Source organism: Vitis riparia, chromosome 14, assembly GCF_004353265.1.
Source record: "Vitis riparia cultivar Riparia Gloire de Montpellier isolate 1030 chromosome 14, EGFV_Vit.rip_1.0, whole genome shotgun sequence".
In the NCBI taxonomy this organism is placed as follows: Eukaryota; Viridiplantae; Streptophyta; class Magnoliopsida; order Vitales; family Vitaceae; genus Vitis; species Vitis riparia.
This window is the reverse complement of record NC_048444.1, coordinates 25,851,725-25,873,163: the sequence shown is the minus strand read 5'-3', so window position 1 is coordinate 25,873,163 and position 21,439 is coordinate 25,851,725. Positions and strand designations below refer to the sequence as shown.

Genomic DNA, 21,439 nt, shown 5'->3' with positions numbered 1-21,439 from the left:
AAATTTTGAATTTCTGAATGTGAATTCAATTAATTTTGTTGATCTATAATTGATTTATATTTTCTATTTTATTCTAATGCAAGGTTGGATAAGGGACCATGAGAAAAAAAAAATAGAAAGAAAATAAAATAGAAATATTGAAGAAAAGAATGTCCAACTACAATGGCAACAACCAGTGCCACTTTGCACTTTCTGCAAAAATAAAATAAAATAAAGCCACCATGGTCCCATAGATTGGTGTGTCAAACTTTACGAATATTCAATGGAAAATAAGAATCAAAATGTTGGAGATAATAATAATAACCTTAATTAAAAAGGAAAACTAGAAGAACAAATCAAACTTCTCTTTTGATATCTACAAAATTCACATTCGAAGGGTCACAATCCAGATGGGTGTTGGCTCTTCTCAATCTTTGCCCAGTAGCACTTTCCCTTCTGCTCTCGCAGCCACTTTCTTCCCTCACCAATCTCAACCCATTTTTTCTTTCAATCCAAGCACCCTCATCTTTCAAAGACCCTGCAAGAGAGACATGACAGAACGGTCACTTCTTTGGTCTTCATCTTCGTCATTTGTGCCTTTGAATTCTGGGAAAGTTGATCAGGTTGAGACCCAGGTGGGGAGTGCCGTCAGACCCATGTATGATTTTCATGGTATAGACGAAGAATTGCTCCAGAGGATGGTTTATGACGCCCTTGTGTGGAGTTCTCTTCATGGGCTTGTTGTTGGCGATAGAACGGTTAAGGTGGGTGGGTAAAGATTACGTTTTGGTGCTAATAGAAGTACTTTTGTCTTTAGGTGATTATTGTTTGGATTGGTACCCTGTTTTCTTAGAGAACTCAGGAAGAAAATTGAAAATTTGATTTTCTTTCCTCTTGTTTGTCTTCTAAGAAAACCCAAAAAAAGGAACTTGACTAAGCAAATAATCGTAGGAGGGTGACTCGAGTTGATTATTCCCATAGCTGTCATATTTCAGCGCTGGCTTCCCAGCAATCGAACAGAGCAGACATTTTTGTTTTGATAGAATAGAATGGTTGGCTGCTACACGCTTATGCTCTAATTATGTGATTCATTGACACCCTCATACTGATTTTCAAAAATTTGAGTTTCTATTTGTAATTGATTTTTTGAACTTGTCTTTGCTTCATCCTCTCCATCCTGGTATCTGTACATAATTGATGTCGCTACAATGTGAATCAGATATGGTAAAAGTGGAGGTGATATTAACCTATACATTTAGATTGGATTGCTTTCAAATTTTTGAGATTGGGTTGGCTTGGAATTGTGTTTGATATTTAGGAAAATAAGGAGGAGGTTCTACCCAATATCATAATAGTGTAAAGTTGTTGAGTAAAATTGTTGGTTATGGTGTTTGATGCTAGGGAGTTTAAATTGCAGAGAGCAGGGACAGTTCCTGGTGTGGGCATGGTTCATGCCCCATTTGCCTTATTGCCCATGTCATTTCCGGAAAGTCATTGGCAGCAAGCATGTGAACTAACCCCCATTTTCAATGAACTTGTAGATCGTGTGAGTTTGGATTGGAAATTTCTACAGGAGGCACTATCCAGGTTCTTTCTCTCTCTCTCTCTCTCTCTCTTTCTGTCGTGTGTGTTTGTGTATGTCCATGTGCTTGCACTTGCAGGTGTTGTGTGTTTAAATCTTAAATCACCTTAACAAAGCCTTATCCCAATGGTTTGTGGTAGGCATAAGAATTTTTCTGAGTATTTTGCTCTATCTGAACCTCTCAGTTTTTGTTAAATCATAAGCCGGCGTGTCTGTCCTCACTGCCTCAAAGCATATACCTTTTGTCTCCTTCATACTTAAGTAAATGGTTCTCAATAGATATGACCTTCATTATCAAAACTCTCTCTTACTGTGACCCCTGTTGGTACTAGCATTGCCTTCTCACAAATACATTTATGTTTAACTATGTCCTTTGCTTTCATGACACCCATTTGTCTCGACATCATTAACTCAGATAGGCTGTTTTGATTCCATAAAACTTGTTGCTTCATCAACATTCAACATTTTGTACTATTTAGGCATCCACAGCACTTTAGAAGTTTGGTTCCCCTCATATTTTCCACTCTGGAGCTAGTCTTACCTGATTTATCCCTATGCTTTGGTGATTTTATTGTTAATAACCACTTGCCCAAAAGTTCAAACTGTCCCTTAAACAAAAAATAACGCAACAGATAGATAAAAAGGCTTGAACACAAGGCTTTGAGGGCAAAAGTTTTGATGACATGTTAAACAACTAGTTGCCTAAAAGGCTTAGACTGTTGGGCAGTGGGCTGATAATAGATATCAAACTATGAGTTATTCACATTATTTGCCAAGGGAACATGGAGATTCTCCCTCCACTTTTTCTGCGTCTCTCAAGGATAACTGCTTGCAAAAATCTTATTGAAAACAATTACCTTTATGACATGTGTACTTCACATATTTTCAAACTCACCAGAATTTTCAGTATAAATTGGATTTATTTTTTAAAAATTTGAAATATATTTATGTTGTATATCACACATACATGGTTTGTGTTACAGTGTCTAAGATTGTACAATGCTGCAACAATAATAGCACTTTATAGCCCTAGAAACCTGCAAGCAACCTGCAACCTCTAGGGCTTGCTTGCATTAAGTTGATGCCTTTAGGCATGTGTTTAGCATTCCATATTTGTTTTGCCTAAGATTTTCCAACACCGATTTATCAAAATTAATATTATATTTGTGATATGTGGTTGTCTATCCCCCTTCGAATTCCCCTTTTAATTCTATTTCATGTTTCTCTCTTTGCTGACTTGAGAGATTGGGAACAGTTATGACCTGAGACTCTCTTTCCTCTTTCTTTACTTGCAGAACAAAGAAAGTGGATTCTTTCACCTCTAGACTCTTAGATATTCATTCCAAGATGCAAGAAATGAATAAGAAAGAGGTAATTTGTATAGTAAAGCATTTGGAGAGCAAATTATGACAGGATTTAGATATGATCTTTTATAACATGTCAATGTGCTAATCAAGCATGTATTGGACTCATCTCCCTGAATTAAAAAAAATAAAAAATAAAACAAACATTTGGATGTACAAATGAGGTTAATAAGCCACAATATGCTTTGTATTTGCAATATTATGCACTGTTCTCTAAGCTTAATGAACAAAAATTAGGCTAGCTTAATGTGGAATAAAATGAACATGATGGAAAATTTTGATTGTTATCTGGTAGCTCTGGACCCCCTCAACCTATTTTATTTCATCAAGATAAATTTCAGTGATTATCTGTTCTAAAAATGAAAGTGGATTAAGTTAATTGTTCAACGGTTGGGAAGATGCTGATCTTGTTTCAAACTCTATGATAGGAAATACGCTTGGGTTTACATCGATCAGATTACATGCTCGATGAACAAACAAAATTACTTCTCCAAATAGAGCTGAACACAATTTCATCTTCGTTTCCTGGCCTCAGTTGTCTTGTTACCGAGCTACACAGGTTAGGTGTATCTGTATGATTTTGTAATTTATGCTTTTTTCCTAATAATAAATCATGTTTCTGGACTTTATTTTTGAAGTCTTATGCAAGAATGACAAAGCAGCTGTTTAAAACTGTTCTGGTCATATAATTTCTCTGAAATTGAACTAGTTGTTTGGTGCATCCCTCTTCTTCTCCTGTATGAGGGATATATGGATCCTAGTTTCAAAGATGCTGATGACTTCAACTAGGCTGCTGCAAACATTTGGATTTAACCTAAATGAGAATTTAGTATACTGTTTTTGACTTGTGCATTGGCAGAGTACTCTTTCATGCCCCATGATATCGTGCCATCCATAAAATGCTCTCAAAATAGGGGTGGAACTGCTTTGTTTCCTCCCCGCTCAGCATACCAATATACTCTGTTGCATGAAGTTCTAGAAATGTCATATGTAGGTATATCATTTTGTTTCTAACCATATTCTACATATTCTTATGTGTTGTCCACAAAATCAATAAAGTACTGTCAACTCTGCTTAACAAAGTCTTTATCTTTGTGAAAAGAGAGAAAAGGGAGAATCCCTAATTTTTGTTATTAAAAAACTATTAATAATCATAGTTTTAAAAGGCTCAAGGCGCAAAGTAGTCTTGGAGCCTGAGGCGCAAGGCGCATCTAAGGCGCGGGCTTTAGTGAAGTGAGGCGCACCCTAATTTACATATATATTTTTATATAATATAATCAAATTTAACAATCATTTATTTGTCCTAAACACATAAATCATCAAATATCATCCAAAACTTCAATTTAATAAACAAAAAACATAAAAATAAAGAACTCCAAGCATAAAAACAAATCCAAATCCATATTGCTAATTGCCTAATACATATCCAAATCCAAAGTTTCCAAACCTAAAGGTCCAAAACATGAAATTTGTCCACAATTCAAAAACATCATTAAAAACACTTAAATCACAAATTTGTCCACAACAAGCAATCATCACTCCTCCTCTAAATCAACAAAATCATCATCATCATCATTTCCATCACCACATTTGTAGCCTTCTCCATCTTCTTCATCTGCTGAATCAACCATGTCTCCATCTTCATCTTCATCTATTAGTGAATAAGAAGGCAAAGTTCTGGAACTTGAAGCTATCCCCCTTGTTGGTGGTATTATGCTTGAGCTTGCTCTAGCTCTAGCTCTAGTATCAAACCTGGCCTCCTCAGCTCCAGCAGCTCTAGCAACATCACCCCATGTCAAATTGTCATCATCAAATACAAAATCATCTTGTGCACCTCCATGAGAATCCTCATCTTCCATTCTCCGTATCAACCATTCATTGCTATCATCTATATCTTTCAAGGAAATTGGGTCAATGGTGTTACGTTCATTGTATCTTCTCTTCAAGGCTCGATTATACTTGATGTACACCAAATCATTCAAGCGTTGATGATCTAACCTATTTCTCCTCTTGCTATGAATCTGCAAAAATTCATAAGCTCATAAATATATTTTAAAGTTTTAACTTTTAAGTTACATTCAAGACTCTATTAGACTATTACTTGTAATTATTTTGGATTTGGTCACTCACATTTTCAAAGATGCTCCAATTCCGTTCACAACCTGATGCACTGCATGTTAAGTTGAGGACTTTCATTGCAAACTTTTGCAAATTTGGAGCTGAAGCTCCATATGCAGCCCACCATTCAGCTGTAGTATAGATATTAACAATTTAGTGAAACAATTCACCTATTTTAGCAAAAATACAATCTAATCATTTAAATAAACAAAACTAAATAACTAACTTGGTGCTCTAGTCTTTCTTGTCCTAACAGCTAACTCATTCCCGAATAGTCCTTGGGCATTTGTGAACAAACTCACTTCGGCCACAACTTTTTCTTGCTTAGCAGGGTCTCTTGTTAGCCTTAAGATGCATTTATACAAATCACTCATAATCTCGGCATCATGCTCTATTTCTGGCTTATCATAGAAGAATTCCGGGTTCAAAAAGTACCCTGCTGCATGCAAAGGCCGATGAAGCTGAATCTCCCACCTCTTATCAATGATGTTGAAGATTTCTTTGTACTTCTCTTCATTTCCATTAAAACTTCTCACAATTGCATCCTTAGCTCTATTCATGGCCTCATAGATGTATCCCATAGGAGCTTTTTTTTCACCATCAACCAAACGAAGCACACGAACTAGGGGACCCGAAACCTTTAAGCAAAACACAATAGTGTTCCAAAATGAAGGCATTAGAACTATGTTGGCTATAGTTTTCCCCTTCTGCTCTTTTGCCCATTTACTATCTGACCAATCTGAGCTTGTAAACATCTTCCTCAAATTGTTTTTTTGTTCATGCAATCGCGATAATGTGATGAAAGCAGTTGCAAACCGAGTCTTAGCAGGCCTAAGCAATTCCCTTTGTCCAGTAAACTGCCTCATCATGTTGAGTAGCCCTGAGCGATTATAAATATACCCATTTAGTGATATAGCCCTCTCCAATGTCCTCTTGATGTTTGGTAGCTTTCCAATATCTTCCAACATCAAGTCAAGGCAATGTGCAGCACATGGTGTCCAATACAAATGTGGGCGCTTTAATTCTAACAACCTCCCTGTATGAAATTGTAGATAATAAATTTACATAAGTTCTCAAGATAAATAATTCAAATTTTAAAAGTAAATAAAAATTCAAGAAATAGTATTTATTACCTGCCATCACATAACTTGAGTGATTATCTGTTATAACTTGAATAACATTCTCCTCACCAACTTGCTCTACCCATTTGTCAAGTAACTCAAACATCTTTTCTCCCGTCTTAATCATTGAAGAAGCATCAATGGATTGCATGAACATGGTTCCCTTTGAACAATTAACCAAAAAGTTCACCAAAGTTCTCTCTTTCCTATCGGTCCATCCATCCGACATAATTGAACATCCATTTTTCCCCCATTCCACCATATGATCTTTCATCAAATCTTTTATGAGAGCCAATTCTTTCTTAAGGTTAGTAACTCTTACCTCATGAAAAGTTGGTCCCTTCATACCCACACCATATTGGCTAATAGCCTCAATCATTGGTTGGAAACTCGGATATGTGACTGCATTAAATGGAATAGCAGCCTCATACATCCATCTTGTGATAAACATGCAAGCTCTTTCTCTTGCTTCCTTTTTGTAGGCATCGTTGATGGTAGTTTGATTCATCTTTCCACTCCTTCGATTTTGAACAACCATCTCTGCATTAGGAGTGAAAAAATGATCCATAGGACCTTTTTGTCTTGGTTTTTTTGAAGAAAACGTCCCACCACCACTTCCTCCTCGGTTACTACCTCCACTAGAAATGTTGGTGACATTCGTTCTACTATTAATCTCCTCACCAATATCTTCATCTTCCAAACCAAACAAATCTTCATTAACATATTCGCTCCCCATATTCATTTGCTATTTTTGATTTTTCTTGGAACTCATATACTCTTCCATTTCTTCTCTAACATATTCCGGACATTTTCTACACTTTTTAGCATTTCTATATCCACCAACAAGATGTTGTTTGTGTCTATATATGCCTCCTTTGGTTACTTTATCACAAAAAATGCATATGATGGTGTTCAAATCTTTTTCATTAACCAAACGACCATATTTCCACCCCGGATCTCTTCTTCCACTTGCACTAGAGTCCACTTGAGTTTCACTCTCATTATCCATCTTGCAAACAAATTATCTATACTCCACAATAAAATAATTATAATTAAATTAAGAAAAAAAATTGAAAAAAATATGCATATCACATTATCAAATATCACATTAACAACAAATATGCATGAATGCTTTTTATTTATTTATTTTTATTTTGTAAAATTTTCATGTCAAAAACTCAAAATATAATATTTATATTTAAAAAAAAAAATTACCAATGAGAGTTATGAGATAAGAATGGAAAAAAATGCAGAAAAGTGAAGAAAAAAGAAAAATACCGAGGTCCGGAAGGTACGTGACTATTTCCTATTTATTTTTCTCCTATTTTCCCCCTATTTTTCTTCTTCTTTTTCTTCTTCTTCTTCACTTCTCCAGCACGGAAGAGGCTAGGGCAAAGAATGGCAGTGGTCTCGGGTTGAGAAAGACCAGAAAAGGGGGCTGGATGGAAGGAACAGGCCAAAACGGCGTCGTTTTGGGCCCAGAAAATAAAAAAAAAAATTAGGGCTGGCCGCGTCTCTACAACTCGACTGGAAGAGGAAGAAGAAGAAGAAGAAGGAGAAGGAGAAAGAGAAGGAGAAGGAGGAGGAGGAGCGCGTACCTGGTCGGGCCGTCGGAGGCAACTCGGGCGACCGCCGAGCGCCTTGCTGGAGGCGAGCGCCTTGCGCGCTTAAGCGGCGCCTTCGTGAAGGGGCGTCGCCTCCCTTCAGGCGAGGCGCCGGAGGGTGGCGTCGCGCCGCCCTGAGCCTAGGCGCGCCTTTCAGAACTATGTTAATAATACACATTGGACTTGAGTATATATATACATGTTAGTGGGACCCACAATATAATAAGGAAAAAAATAAATAATAAATAACTAAAATAACTGTACACTATCTAACACTCTCCCTCAAGTTAGAGCATATATGTTATATGCACCAAGTTTGTTACAAATGTATTTAATTCTAGGACCTCTGAGAGATTTAGTAAAAATATCTGCTAGTTGATCATTTGAATTGACAAAACTAGTCGCCACACATCCTGATGCGATCTTCTCTCTAATGAAGTGACAGTCAACTTCAATGTGTTTGGTCTTTTTATGGAAGACTGGATTGGATGCAATATGCAAAGCGGCTTGGTTGTCACAGATGAGCTTCATCTGTTCATCATTTCCAAATCTCAACTCCCGAAGAAGATGTTTTAGCCATATGAGTTCACATGTTGCCAGAGCCATAGCTCGATACTCGGCTTCAGTACTAGATCTGACCACTACATCTTGTTTCTTACTCTTCCAGGATATTAGGTTACCTCCAATAAAAACACAATACCCGGAAGTGGAACGTCTATCTGTGGGTGAGCCAGCCCAATTTGCATCTGTGTAACCAACAACCTGGGTATAATCTCTGTTATCGTATAACACACCTTGACCTGGTATGCTTTTGATATATTGAAGAATGCGGATTACAGCATCCCAATGGATATCACATGGTGACTATAGGAATTGACTAACAACACTTACAGGAAAAGAAATGTCTGGACGAGTAATGGTGAGGTAGTTCAGTTTACCTACAAGTCGCTGATATCTCCCAGGATCTCTTAAAGGCTTCCTCTGTTCTGGTACAAGTTTGACATTTGGATCCATAGGAGTGTCTACCGGTTTACAGTATAACATATCGGTTTCTTCTAAGATGTCTAAAGCATACTTTCTTTGGGAAAGAACCACACCGGAACTGGATTGAGCTATCTCAATCCCTAAGAAATACTTGAGTTTCCCCAAGTCTTTAGTTTGAAAGTGGGTGAAAATGTGTTGCTTTAGTTTCTGAATACCATTCTGATCACTGCCTGTAATGACGATGCTGTCCACATAAACTACCAGATAAATACACTGCCCCGAAGAGTTATGATGATAGAAAACGGAATGGTCTGCTGTACTGCGAAACATGCCAAACTCCTGAACAACAGAACTAAAACGGCTAAACCATGCTCGAGGAGATTGTTTCAAGCCATATAGAGAACGACGTAACCTGCACACTAAACCAGACTCCCCCTGAGCAACAAAACCAGGTGGTTGCTCCATATAAACTTCCTTAGCAAGATCCCCATGAAGGAAAGCATTTTTAATATCTAACTGATAAAGAGACCAAGAATACATAGCAGCCATGGAGAGCAATAGACGAACAAAAGCTATCTTGGCAACAGGAGAGAAAGTGTCACCATAATCAGAACCAAAAACCTGAGTATAGCCTTTAGCAACTAAGCGGGCCTTAAGGCAATCAACCTGACCATCATGGCCAACCTTAACTGTGTAGACCCAACGACAACCAACTGTAGATTTACCAGAGGGTAAAACAATAAGATCCCAAGTGCCATTGGAGTGTAAAGCAACCATTTCATCTACCATTGCTTGTCGCCAGCCTGGATGGGAAAGAGCCTCAGGGGTGCTCTTGGGAAGAGAAACAGAAGATATAATAGAAACAAATGCAGAATAGGGTGAAGATAATCGATGGTAACTCAAAAAATTGTAAATGGGATGAGGATTACGAGTAGATCGATTACCTTTCCGAAGAGCAATGGGTAAGTCAGCAGAAGGAGGCAGAGCCGGGGCAGGAAAAGCCGAAGGGATAGGAAGTGAGTCAGCAGGTACCTTGGCCAAAGAAGGAGGAACAACGACACGATGACGGTGATGATAAACCTGAAGTGGGCGAGAAGGCACTGCATTAGGTGGGGAGATAATGGGAAGGGGTAAGACTTCAGAAACAGGAAGAGACTCAGAGGTGGAGAAGAATGGTGAGTCCTCAAAGAAGGTGACATCAGCGGAGAGAAAATAGCGATGAGTCTCAGAGGAATAACAACGATAACCCTTTTGAAGTATGAAGTATCCCAAGAAGATGCATTTTGTGGTTTTGGCAGAAAGTTTGTCCTGTCCAGGAGTGAGAATATGAACAAAGCAAGTACAATAAAAAACACGAGGAGGAAAGAAATAAAGTGGTTGGTCAGGGAAAAGAAGGGAATGAGGAATCTGATCGTGTAATACAGATGAGGGCATGCAATTAATCAAATAACATGCTGTAAGAACAGCGTCCCCCCAAAAATGAAAAGGAACATTACTATGGAGAAGGAGAGTACGAGCTGTCTCAACAAGATGTCGATTCTTACGTTCAGCTACCCCATTTTGTTAAGGAGTATGAGCACAAGAAGACTGATGAAGGATCCCATGTTGGGATATAAATGAAGTAAATGGTGCAAAAAAATATTCTCTGACATTGTCACTGCGTAGCACACGAATAGAAATATTGAACTGGGTTTGGATTTCAGCATAACATTTTTGGAAAATAGAGAATAACTCAGCTCGATTTTTCATTAAAAATAATCAAGTACATAAAAAATAGTCATCAATGAAAGTGACAAAATACTGAAATCCTAAAGTAGACGCGGTCCGACAAGGACCCCAAACATCAGTGTGGACAAGTTCAAAAAGAGACTTTGCCCGATTATTCAAACACTTTGGGAACGAGACACGAGTATATTTCCCAAGCTGACAGGACTCACACGCAAGCGACGACAAAGATGAAAAACGAGGGACCATTTTCTGGAACTTGGATAGACTAGGGTGGCCCAGACAATTGTGGATGAGGAGGGGAACATTAGTGGAAATGCAAACTGCAGGAGTTGAAGGCGAGGTGAGGTGATAGAGACCTTGAGACTCACGTCCTATGCCAATCGTCTTCCCCGTACTCCGGTCTTGCAAGGTCACAAATTTATCAGAAAAAATAATAGAGCAGTTAAGAGTACGAGTGATTTTGCTGATGGAGATAAGATTAAAGGAACACTCAGGAGTATAAAGGACAGAAGTGAGAGGTAGATAAGGGAGAGGATGTGCCAAACCAATGCCTTTAGCCACAGTTTGAGAACCATTAGCTAAGGTAATAGTAGGTAAGGCAGAGGTAGTAGTAATAGAAGAGAAAAGATCCTTATTACCAGATATGTGATCAGAAGCGCCAGAATCTAGAATCCAAGGTCCAAGAGAAGATGTGTGGGTAAGACAAACAGAAACATTACCAGTCTGGGCAACAGAAGTAACAGAAGCTGACTTGGTGGCCTGATAGCGGAGATAGTCATCATACTCACTGTCAGTGAGGGAAATACCCTGAGATGTGGAGGAGCTCGGAGGTTGAGGCAACTGAGGATCAGATGACTGGGCCTCGTGGGCAGTGCGAGGAGGCCGCCCATGTAACTGATAACACCGATCACAAGTGTGGCCAAGCTTATTGCAATAGGTGCAATGAGGACGTTGACTTCTCTCTCGGTTACCACTGCGTCCTCCTCGAGAGTTAGTTTGAGAAACTAACATAGAAGAATCTGAAGTGTTATCAGATGGCAAAGTCTGAGTGGAGGAGATACGGAGGAGGTAAGCAAACACATCATCCAAGGATGGAACGGAGGAACTGCCAAGAATCTGATCGCGGATGGTCTCAAGATCTGGACGGAGGTTAATAAGCGTAAGAACCATGAAGAACTTGTCAATCTGTATTCGTTAATCCTTAACATCAGTAGTAAGAGACATCACGGTCAATAATTCCTCCTTAAGAGAGGCAATCTGACCAATATAAGTAGATAAATCCATGTCTTGTTGTCTGACATTGACAATAGAAGAAGCCACCTTATAAAGACGTTGGATATCATTCGTGTATAGCCCTTTCGCCTGATTCCAAAATTTAAAGCATGTTTTGTAGGCCCGAAGATGAAGATGAAGCAGAATCTTAGGATCAATTGATTGCCATAACACACTACATAACTGTGCATCTATCTTCCTCCATTGTGCTCTGTCAACCTCAGGGATATCCGCTTTCTGCGTAACAAGGTGATCCTCATAACCTTGACCCATAAACCAAAGCTCCACAAAGGTAGACCAGGACAAATAATTTTCACTGCCAACTAATTTTTTCGAAGTAATCATAGGAGATCCAGATATAACAGAGGAAAAAATGGAACTTTTAGTAGCCATATCTACTTATCTGGAGAACGAAATATGTTTGGATCAAAGAGAGCCCTAATACGGCTTCAGATCGCGGCTGAAAGAAGAAAAACCGAGGATCCGCGGCTGTGAGAGACCAAATAGTAAAGAAAAACAAATGTGGCACTACTGGAAGGGTAGAAGAACACTTCCTAAGACACGTGCAGGGCTCGGGGTGGAGAGAAAGTCACTAGAGGTCGCTGGAAAGGCTGTTTAGAGGGCCGGCGGAGACAAAAAACCCAAAAAAATGCACTTGCGGGGCTCGGATGGCACTAGCACAGATGGAGAGTGGCTAGATGGCTTTAGGCGAGGCTGGAGGTGGAAGCGCGTTGCCGGAAAGTGCTTTGCGCGCCCTCACGCACCGGCGCATGAGGTTCAGGCAGCCGAAGAAGTAACGCACGTGACTGAGATTCTCCCTCCGATGCTTTGACAAAACTTGAAGATCTCCTCCTTGCGCACCTGATGGTATGGTCGGTGTCGGAAAAAGACTTCGCCGGAAAAAATTGCCGGCGGTGAGGGTTTTCTGACGGCGATACGGTTGACCGAAAAGCTTTAGGAGATGGGGAAGTTGACTGGAATGAAACACGATCACTAAAAGGTTTCCCAGAATTGATTCACGGATAAACCGGAAATAATTAGGTTTTTTTTTCTCCCTAGGCTTTGATACCATGTGAAAAGAGAAAATATGGAGAATCCCTAATTTTTGTTATTAAAAAACTATTAATAATACACATTGGACTTGGGTATATATATACATGCTAGTGGGACCCACAATACAATTAGGAAAAAAAAGGAAAAATAAATATTTGAAATAACTGTACACCATCTAACAATCTCAACTACTGTTAAGTTATCAGCAATCATACCATTTCCTACTCCCATCCATTTCTTGTTTGCCTATCTCTTATCCTTTTGTCACATTCATTTTGAGATTATTCCTTTGTTGGTGCATTGATATGTTTTTGTTCCGCATGGCCGAGCCATCTTAAACAACTCTCCTGTTCTCAATTAGTGCCACCTTACCTTCTTTTACAAGTGCAGTTATGTCTTATTTTATCCTTTTGATAACATCACTCATCCATCTTAAGATCCTCGATGCAGCTGCACTCATTTTTTGAAGATGTTGTTTGATAGCACAACTTCCTGTACTAACGAACATAGCTGCTCCTATAAGTGTCTTCTAAAAACTTCCCTTCAATTTGATTGCTTCAATTTGATTGGTAGTCTACAATCACATAATACCCCAGATGCACCTTTCCACTGTTTCCATCCTGTGCTATTTGTATGGTCAACATTCCCCTCAGTCTTTCTTCCATCCTATATAAAGGAAATGGTCATTTTTTGGTTCCTTTTGGACTTCAAGTTTTTGCATTAAATGAAAAGAAACAAATTTCACTATACTTTTATTTCTACTTCTAGTTTTGCTGAGACTACATTCCATATATTTTGTCTTAGTACTGGACTCCTATTTAAAAACTTTTAGATTCTAAAGTATCTCTCCATGATTTTAACTTGCAATTAAACCCCATTCCAGTTGAATAAGTTAAAAATACATACCATTACAAAACAACATACATAAAGAACCTTCAAGAAGTATCTAAACTGTAGTTAATCATTTTGCAGGAGCTTACTTAATCATTATGGGAAACACCTTGGATTAGATTCCAAAAGGATCCCTGGAAACAGTGCTGTGACTCAGTTTGCAGAAGCATTGGGTCAAGCTTGGAAAGAGTATAATAACCCCAGGTAAGATCTTGCTAATTGGATCATGTCTTTCTTATATTGCTGCATTTACTGGGATCATTTGGGCTGTTTCTTACTTCAGTGACTTTTTTGCAGGGCTTTAGTTATGTTTGTGGTTCAAACTGAAGAACGAAACATGTATGACCAACATTGGCTCAGCACAGCATTGAAAGAAAGATATCCTTTTGAATCTTTCCAAAGGGCTCCTATGTATGAAGCATTATTAGAACCACAAAACAAATACATGTGGGAAGTGGAGATAACAATTCTTTTAGAACATTCAAACTGAAAGAGTTTAGGCAATTATTCAATATTCAATTGCTGCAGCTTTTATTAGTAAATTTTTCGAAGTATTTCCCTCCCTCTTTATGAAAGTTCTTACTTAGAGTTCCTTGAAAGGTATTTTCCTCAGCTTTATAACACACATGATGTTACAACTATTCGAAAAACATTGGCAGAAATTGATGCAGAAGGCAAGCTTCTACCAGATGGAACACTGACAGTGTATGTAGTAGCTTTATGGCATGGAGATTTCATTTTTCTGCTCTATATTTTTGGAATTACCATGTGATGATTATAACTTCATTAATCTAAAAGCGTTGCACTTGCAGAGGTGGCCAACCAGTTGCAGTCATTTATTTCCGAGCTGGGTATGCACCAACTGATTATCCTTCAGAATCAGTAAGTAATACTGCTTCATTTTTCTGCTACTCATGTGGTTTTCTGTTCTTTTCTCCTTGCTGAGGTCAACATTGGTTTTGTTTTAGTTGCAAATATGAGGTGCCAATAAGCAGGACTTTAATACTAAACAATCATATCTGAATAGCCAAAAAGATCATGATGCCAAATTTGTTGTCTTGGTGATAAATTCTTATTCATCATAGGAATGGAGAGCAAGGCTACTAATGGAGCAGTCATCTGCTGTCAAGTGTCCTTCAATTTCTTATCATTTGGCAGGTACCAAGAAAATTCAGCAAGAGCTTGCAAAACCCAATGTACTTGAGAGGTAATATTCAAATAATTCACATGATATGTACAATTCTTGTTCAAGGCATTTGTGAATTACTTGCTCGTTTGGAAGTAGTTTTTAGATAGGATGTCTGATTCCTGCAAGAAGGATTTGTAATAATCATTTTCTTCTAGTGAAGGAGAAAATACTAGTTCTTTAGTACTTAATATCCATAAAATGGTTCTTGTTCAGGTCCACACATTTCTCACTTTGATTTCCAATGAGTAGATGGTATCTGCTTCTTCTAGGGAAATTTTCCATGAAAAAAAATTGAAGTACCAGTGCCATGAAAGAAACTTGGCTACAAATCGATGACCAATTAAAAGTTATTCTTCCTTCCATATGTTTCTGATTTAATTGTTGATGTTGTAAAGATTACGTATACTTCATTAAGTGTTTTTGAACTCAATTGGATGCAGGTTTCTTGAGAACAAAGATGACATTGCCAAACTGCGGAAATGCTTTGCTGGGTTGTGGAGTTTAGATGACTCAAACATCATCAAGGAGGCGATTGAAAGACCTGAGGTCTTTGTTATGAAACCACAGAGAGAAGGCGGAGGTCTCATTATTGATAAATTGATTGTTGTTGTTGTTGTTGTTTCCATTACTGTTGTTATGTCGTTAACAATGAGCGATTGTCCCTCTCCAGGGAATAATATCTATGGTGATGATGTGAGGGAGACCCTACTAAGATTGCAGAAGGAAGGAACTGAAGAAGATGCTGCCTACATCCTTATGCAAAGGATTTTCCCGAATGTATCTCCCACATTTCTGATGCGAGAAGGCATTTGTTACAAAGACCATGCCATATCAGAACTTGGGATATATGGGGCTTACTTAAGGTACCTGCACAGCTACAATAAAATTAATGAGGCATAATTTGCTTGTTTGTCAATCACTCATTCTTGGAATTTACACCATGCTAAATGGCATTCATCAAACCACAAGTCTCATTCCACATGTAGAATGCACTTGACCATTTCATTTAGTATTAAGAATTGGAATGTGCAGGAAAAAGGAGAAGGTGATCATAAATGACCAATGCGGTCACTTGATGAGGACCAAAGTGTCTTCCTCAAATGAAGGTGGTGTTGCAGCTGGATTTGCAGTCTTGGATAGCATATATCTGACTTGATTGAAGCACCTAACCAAGTGACACCAATTGTTTAGGTATTAGACTTGAGAGCAGTTGATGATTGAATTATAGCTGGTTTATGTTTGTTTCATACTAAGATTCGACAGTTACTGAAAACTTAGCTGCTGGTCTATATTTATTTCTTCAACATTTTTTTCCCTTTCTTCATATTGACATTGACTAGTTTTTGCTAAATTGGCAATACAGTTGAAGAAAATCGGCAGAGTTCCATTGATCCCTCAAGAGTTTATGAAGTGGGTGGAGGTGAAAAAGAGATTAAAAGGAGTGGAATCAGTTTGAAGAAATTACTTGTGTGGTTAGATTCTTTATATTTTGATTGAGTAATAATTGAAATACTGTTGAACATGGATAACAAACCCCTCAAAACATATAGAAACCCACATATTTGACTCATATAAGATGATACTTATGATAAACAAATTTCCTCTTTCCCTTCACTTCTGCTGTATGAGAAAGGTGTTTATAATTTAGAAAAACCCAATTGAGCTTAGTTTTCCTGTTCCAACACTAAATCAAAATATTGTAGATGGGTCCAAAAATTATCATTTGGACCCATTTATCCAGGCTCATTCTGAAGCAGGAAAATCTTACCTAGTTGAATTATTTTACAAACAAGGGCCTCTTAAGCGGAAACCTAGTACACAACTGAAGAAATGATGACAATTGGGGGAGGGGGTGGGGGGTGGAGAAATCTCATTCAATTTCAGGTAAAGGAAGCATCATTGTGGTGTCTTCCACACGAAATGAAGCGTGAAGCAAATCCTGCGTGCATAAAAAAGAAAGACAAGGAGAACACCACTAGGTTAAATGAAAGAACTAGTGCAGGCGTCTCTCTTACATGCCATGCAGATGTAAAGGTGAATGGCAGCTAAATGTGAAAGCAAAAGAAGAAATAGGGTGGTAGAAGTCATGCACAATTAGCTAGTAAATGCCACATCAAAACCCAAGTAAACCATTCCCCTCAACCTAAATTCCCTGGCTAGGAACCCAAGCCCATTGAAAGAAACCACCAATACTTGATTCAAAAAATGTTCACTGAAATGCAAGTGCATCTGTAAGCAAGATGTTTGAATATGCTGATCACATTTTGATCCATTGTAAGCTATGGTCTTTCACGTTTTCACTGTTTGGCATGCTGTAGGTCCTTCTCAGTCAGTTTAGAGATCTTTTGCTTACTTGGCAAGGTGCAGTGGAGGCTAACACCCCTTTATGTCTCTCCTGGATAATTTAGAAAGAGTGCAACAAGAGCCCACTTTAGTGATGAAAAAGCTTCTTCCCCGGTCTAACCAGGAGTTGGGATAGCTGGAAGTGTAAGCTTTGTCCATTGCCAAATATGGCCAAGACCTGGCGCCACCTAGAAATTCCATGCCAAAGCCTAACCCGACCTCTCTAAGGCTGGACTTGAGATGATTTTTCTGAGCTCTGTCTCGAGCATTGTAGCCTAAGCCTAGAAGGCAAGATTCCCACCTAAAATGTCGTTAAAATTCCAGCTTGGCAGATAAGCAAGTATTTTTCATGCACAACAGAGAATTTTCATATCCTGCTTTAACAGGTTCCACTTTACCCTCACCTATATGTACTATTCTGCTGATGGACTACAGAAACCTGTATTAGAAAACCTGATTGAGCTCGGCCCACCCATTTAGGCTCGACAACAAACTAAAAACTCTCCACTCATGCTTGGATAAGAGATGACTTCCTCTGCTAGAAATTTTTCTACCAACAAGATGACAGGAAGACCATTTTTAGTCCACATTGACTAAACTCATCCAAAAATCAGCTGCCCATGCAGTAAAGGCTGGTGAAATCCATTATGATCATGTTCTGGAATCCCATATGCACATTATTCATCAAATAATGTTTGCCTTTGATAATTCAGAAGGAACAAAGTTACAGGCACAACATTCAACAATCTGGATGGATATTAGGAAAGATTCTCAACAAGAATAGATTCACTATATAAAGAGTACATTAAAAAAAATTCAAAGGTCACACCTGCATGCAAATGTATAAGTTCATACAACCACATATTTCAAGCGGGAAGTAATTGAACTGTTTTGGGACAAAGTAGCATAGCAGCTTAGGAGTATATTGCCCAAGTCTAGGCAATCACATGAAATTTTACTAAAAGAAAAACCCAGTCGAATTCAATTGAAACAGAGGAAAAAATCATTGCAGACCCTCTCATAGCAGCATGTCTTTCTCCTGAAATGAAGGAAAGCATGAAGCAAATCCAGCGTACCTAAAGAAGTGAGAACAATAAGAGTAAAAGGAGGCTCTTGTATTATTTAAATATAATTGAAGGAAAAACAAGTGGTAGTGACTCTCACATATACCGTATACTTTGTAGGGATAAAGACATACCAACTTCTGTATGTAAAGGATGATTATTCATTCCTTAGACTCCATTAGGATACCATCAATATTCATTTTACTAGCTAGAAAAAATGGATAAAATAAATAAAACTAAAAATCATCCTGGTCCGATGAACACTGAACGATATCTCAATGAGAAGGACAAGTACTTCAAGGCAACTTACACAACTAAGTAGGCATGAAAACTCAGAGGAACAACTTAGCAAAGTAGAACTGATCTTGAAACTCCACCAAGGTATTGCAAACTTTTCGGCTTGAAAGTTCAATTTGTTTTGTTAGTTTTGAATTTTTCTAAAGTGCTTGAACGAATCTTATGCCCTCATTATTTTTACTCTTTGGATTTCACAATCATTTGGATTGCAGTCATTTTGACGTTGTTAGCAAAGAGAAGGGTTAGAGAAACTGTTTTTGTGATCTAGTAATCAAGAGCTATGGTCCTTATAAATCACTTGATAAGAAGATTTGTGTCTATATTTGTTTCCAGGTGGTTCTTATAAGCTTTCAATTCTTTCAATGAATTGAGAACTAAGCATGTCAAAAGGGGACCTTTGCAACAGTGGGTACATCGGCCTTCTCTTTGCATGATTGATTATGAATCACCTCAAAGTGTGGACCAAAAGAGGGAAAACTAAAATCCCTATTGAAAATACCGGATGATTCTTGCATAGGAGTGTTTTTGGTGCTTCAAAAGAATAAAAACAAGAATTGTTCATTTAATTAAGATGGTGATTATTTTAAGTTATTAAAAACATATCAACCAGGAAAAATGAACAAAGATTATTCTGGTTGATGGTGTCCACCAAATCAATTAAAAATTTGAAAGAACATCCTCCCAAAAGTTCAGGAAAGAGGAAAATATTGGTAAAGGAATAAGATCCATACATTTGAATTTGTTGAAAGCAATCTTGTTTGTTGCTTCATCTCCTTGTTTGCAAGGATTCATTTAATCACAATGTATGCAGATAAGCATTAAGCATTCTAAGATTCATACATTATAATTTTGGGTGTTACTAAATTTATGAAACTGCAAACCCACATTCTAGAGTTGCATAATTTTGAAGATCAGGGCTTGTTATGAGTTATCCTACTAAAGATGTGATACAGTGCAGGAAGTGTAAACAGGTTGCATTCAAATGCAAATACTTAAACCTATTCACATTCCATCCAACATGAAGATTGAGTCTTAGGAGGAGGCCCCATAAGTAGAGGATCTCTCTTTCCTTCCATTGATAGACATGTTCTCTAAGAAGATTTTGGCATTGTTTCCTAAAACTTGTGCATTCTCATGAAATCATACATCATGACATATTTTTACATTGTAGCACAAAACCTTATCCACTCTCATAACAATCATAAACCATGAGATCAAGATATGCATCATGATATATATCAAGATAGAGGGCAGAGACACTGACTGTCCCAACAATCATGCACAATGAAATCCAGACATTGGTCACACAGGCCTACATTTGCTTTGTGGAGTTCTGTAAGACTTTCAAAGAGGACCCGAGACTATCAGAATTTTTGATCTGGTATATATTGAGAAAATGTTTGTGATGCTTCCTGTCAATTTGAGCTAGGTGTAGTGAGTTCCACTCCCAGAAAGATTGGTCCAATTCTAGGAAAATTTTACAATACAATGAGAAGTTCTAGCTTGCATGCATGTTGGTTCATCGCTTCAACTCATGGATTGCAACTTCTAATACTTGATTTATTTAGAGTTTGTTTGTAATCTTTGAAACATTATATATGTTGAGATTTTATAATCTTCTATAGCATAATATATAGAATGATTACCAGAATATATAAAGATGGCATAGTACCTCCTGAACTTGTACTTCGAAGGATTTTGCTGGGAATTAGCTGTCACAGTAAGTTCCTCCAAGTCAGGGAAAGCAACCAACCTGGAAAATCAATCAAACACAACAAAACAGAATTTCTATTCCATCAACAAGATCATAGGTACATAGCTCAACACTCAAAAGGAAGTGTTCTTTTACTTTCTTTTTGAAGCAAAGAGAACAAAGAACTAAAGTTTGGACTACTGGTTTTTCATAGAAGTTATAAAAAGAAATCATATATTTCAGATCAAAGAGCGCCACTGGGATCATTAGCATTTAGCATTCGGCAAGGTTTGGTGTGATAATTTTTTTTAATTACAAACAACAACTTTTATTGAAATGTAGTACGAGAAGGATGAGAAACCTACGACAACCAATGAAAACAAAATAAAGTATAAGACGGTTCACCAAAAATAAAACAACTTAGTGACTTAAGCATGTGAATAAAAATGTACAAAGCACTCCCCAACTCGAGGAGGTGAGAAATCTCTCACAAAAGACAGCAACTCACTAGCTTCTCACTTGGCTAGTTAATCTAATGAGAATCAACAAGCATTCAAGGATCCATTGCATGTTCAAGTTGGGCCTATTACTAAAGCAAGATCTAAGAAGATCAAAGAAGCACTTAATGGGCTAATTCAAGATATTTGGGCTGATTCTAATGCAGGACATTCCAAGTTTGGCCCAAAGGAAGATAAAGGTGTAATAAATTTAATCTAAGCTATTGAGGGCTAATCTGGCTTGATTGGACGTGATTTATGGCATGGATTAATGACTAATTGACTTTCCAGCTTCATATCAGTTATTTCCTATTCTAGAGCTTCTAAATTCAGGCCAAATCTACCTTAATTTTAGGCTTTTATTATTAGAAGGCTTTTTAGCTATTTTCCTATTTTGGATCTGCTAATTTCAGACCAAATCAACCTTTATTTAGGATTTTAATATTTAGTACCTTTTTAAGTTTAGGGTTTTAATATTTAGTAAGTTTTTTTCATGACATATAAGTAGCACACACTCATTGTAATAGAGGATAATTTTTATTGAAGAAAAAATCAGAAAAGGTGAGGCTTTGCTCTTCTTTTGGTTCTTCAAAAATTGTGAACTTATCAGGGATTCTTCCTTGTGGCGTTCAAACTTTATACCTTCGGTTCATAATTCCA

The 21,439-nt window shown here is 37.8% G+C and overlaps 3 protein-coding genes across 4 annotated transcripts in view; 1 reads left to right on the top strand and 2 right to left on the bottom strand.

The window, feature by feature from the left end:
- Window positions 1-338: 338 nt before the first annotated feature.
- Window positions 339-16,499, top strand: LOC117931014 (glutathione synthetase, chloroplastic). The gene is made up of 13 exons (XM_034851854.1): window positions 339-743; window positions 1,397-1,566; window positions 2,857-2,932; window positions 3,354-3,484; window positions 13,778-13,900; window positions 13,994-14,074; window positions 14,321-14,401; window positions 14,509-14,578; window positions 14,782-14,903; window positions 15,326-15,465; window positions 15,556-15,748; window positions 15,918-16,076; window positions 16,249-16,499. The coding sequence occupies exons 1-12, from the start codon at window positions 390-392 to the stop codon at window positions 16,039-16,041; spliced, it is 1,665 nt and encodes a 554-aa protein (XP_034707745.1). The 5' UTR covers window positions 339-389; the 3' UTR covers window positions 16,042-16,076; window positions 16,249-16,499.
- On the bottom strand, window positions 4,792-6,214 carry LOC117931015. Its single transcript, XM_034851855.1, has 3 exons — window positions 6,177-6,214; window positions 5,056-6,079; window positions 4,792-4,946 (listed from the first exon to the last, which is right to left on the bottom strand). The coding sequence occupies exons 1-2, from the start codon at window positions 6,181-6,183 to the stop codon at window positions 5,265-5,267; spliced, it is 822 nt and encodes a 273-aa protein (XP_034707746.1). The 5' UTR covers window positions 6,184-6,214; the 3' UTR covers window positions 4,792-4,946; window positions 5,056-5,264.
- A 1,409-nt stretch (window positions 16,500-17,908) lies between the features above and the next one.
- Window positions 17,909-21,439, bottom strand: part of LOC117931212 — a 35,916-nt gene continuing 32,385 nt past the window's right edge. For both annotated transcript variants that reach the window (XM_034852132.1, XM_034852133.1), the window contains 2 exons: window positions 20,262-20,342; window positions 17,909-18,304 (listed from right to left, as the gene is read on the bottom strand). The gene's annotated coding sequence lies outside the window, so the exon portion shown is untranslated. The remainder of the gene's footprint in view (window positions 18,305-20,261; window positions 20,343-21,439) is intronic.

What these genes read in the sequence shown, in the direction of transcription:
- LOC117931014 (XM_034851854.1), top strand. Translation starts at nt 390, where the DNA reads ATGGGTGTTGGCTCTTCTCAATCTTTGCCCAGTAGCACTTTCCCTTCT. An exon ending in AAAGAGTATAATAACCCCAG is followed by an intron (nt 13,901 to 13,993) that starts GTAAGATCTTGC and finishes ACTTTTTTGCAG; the next exon opens with GGCTTTAGTTATGTTTGTGG. An exon ending in CCAGATGGAACACTGACAGT is followed by an intron (nt 14,402 to 14,508) that starts GTATGTAGTAGC and finishes TTGCACTTGCAG; the next exon opens with AGGTGGCCAACCAGTTGCAG.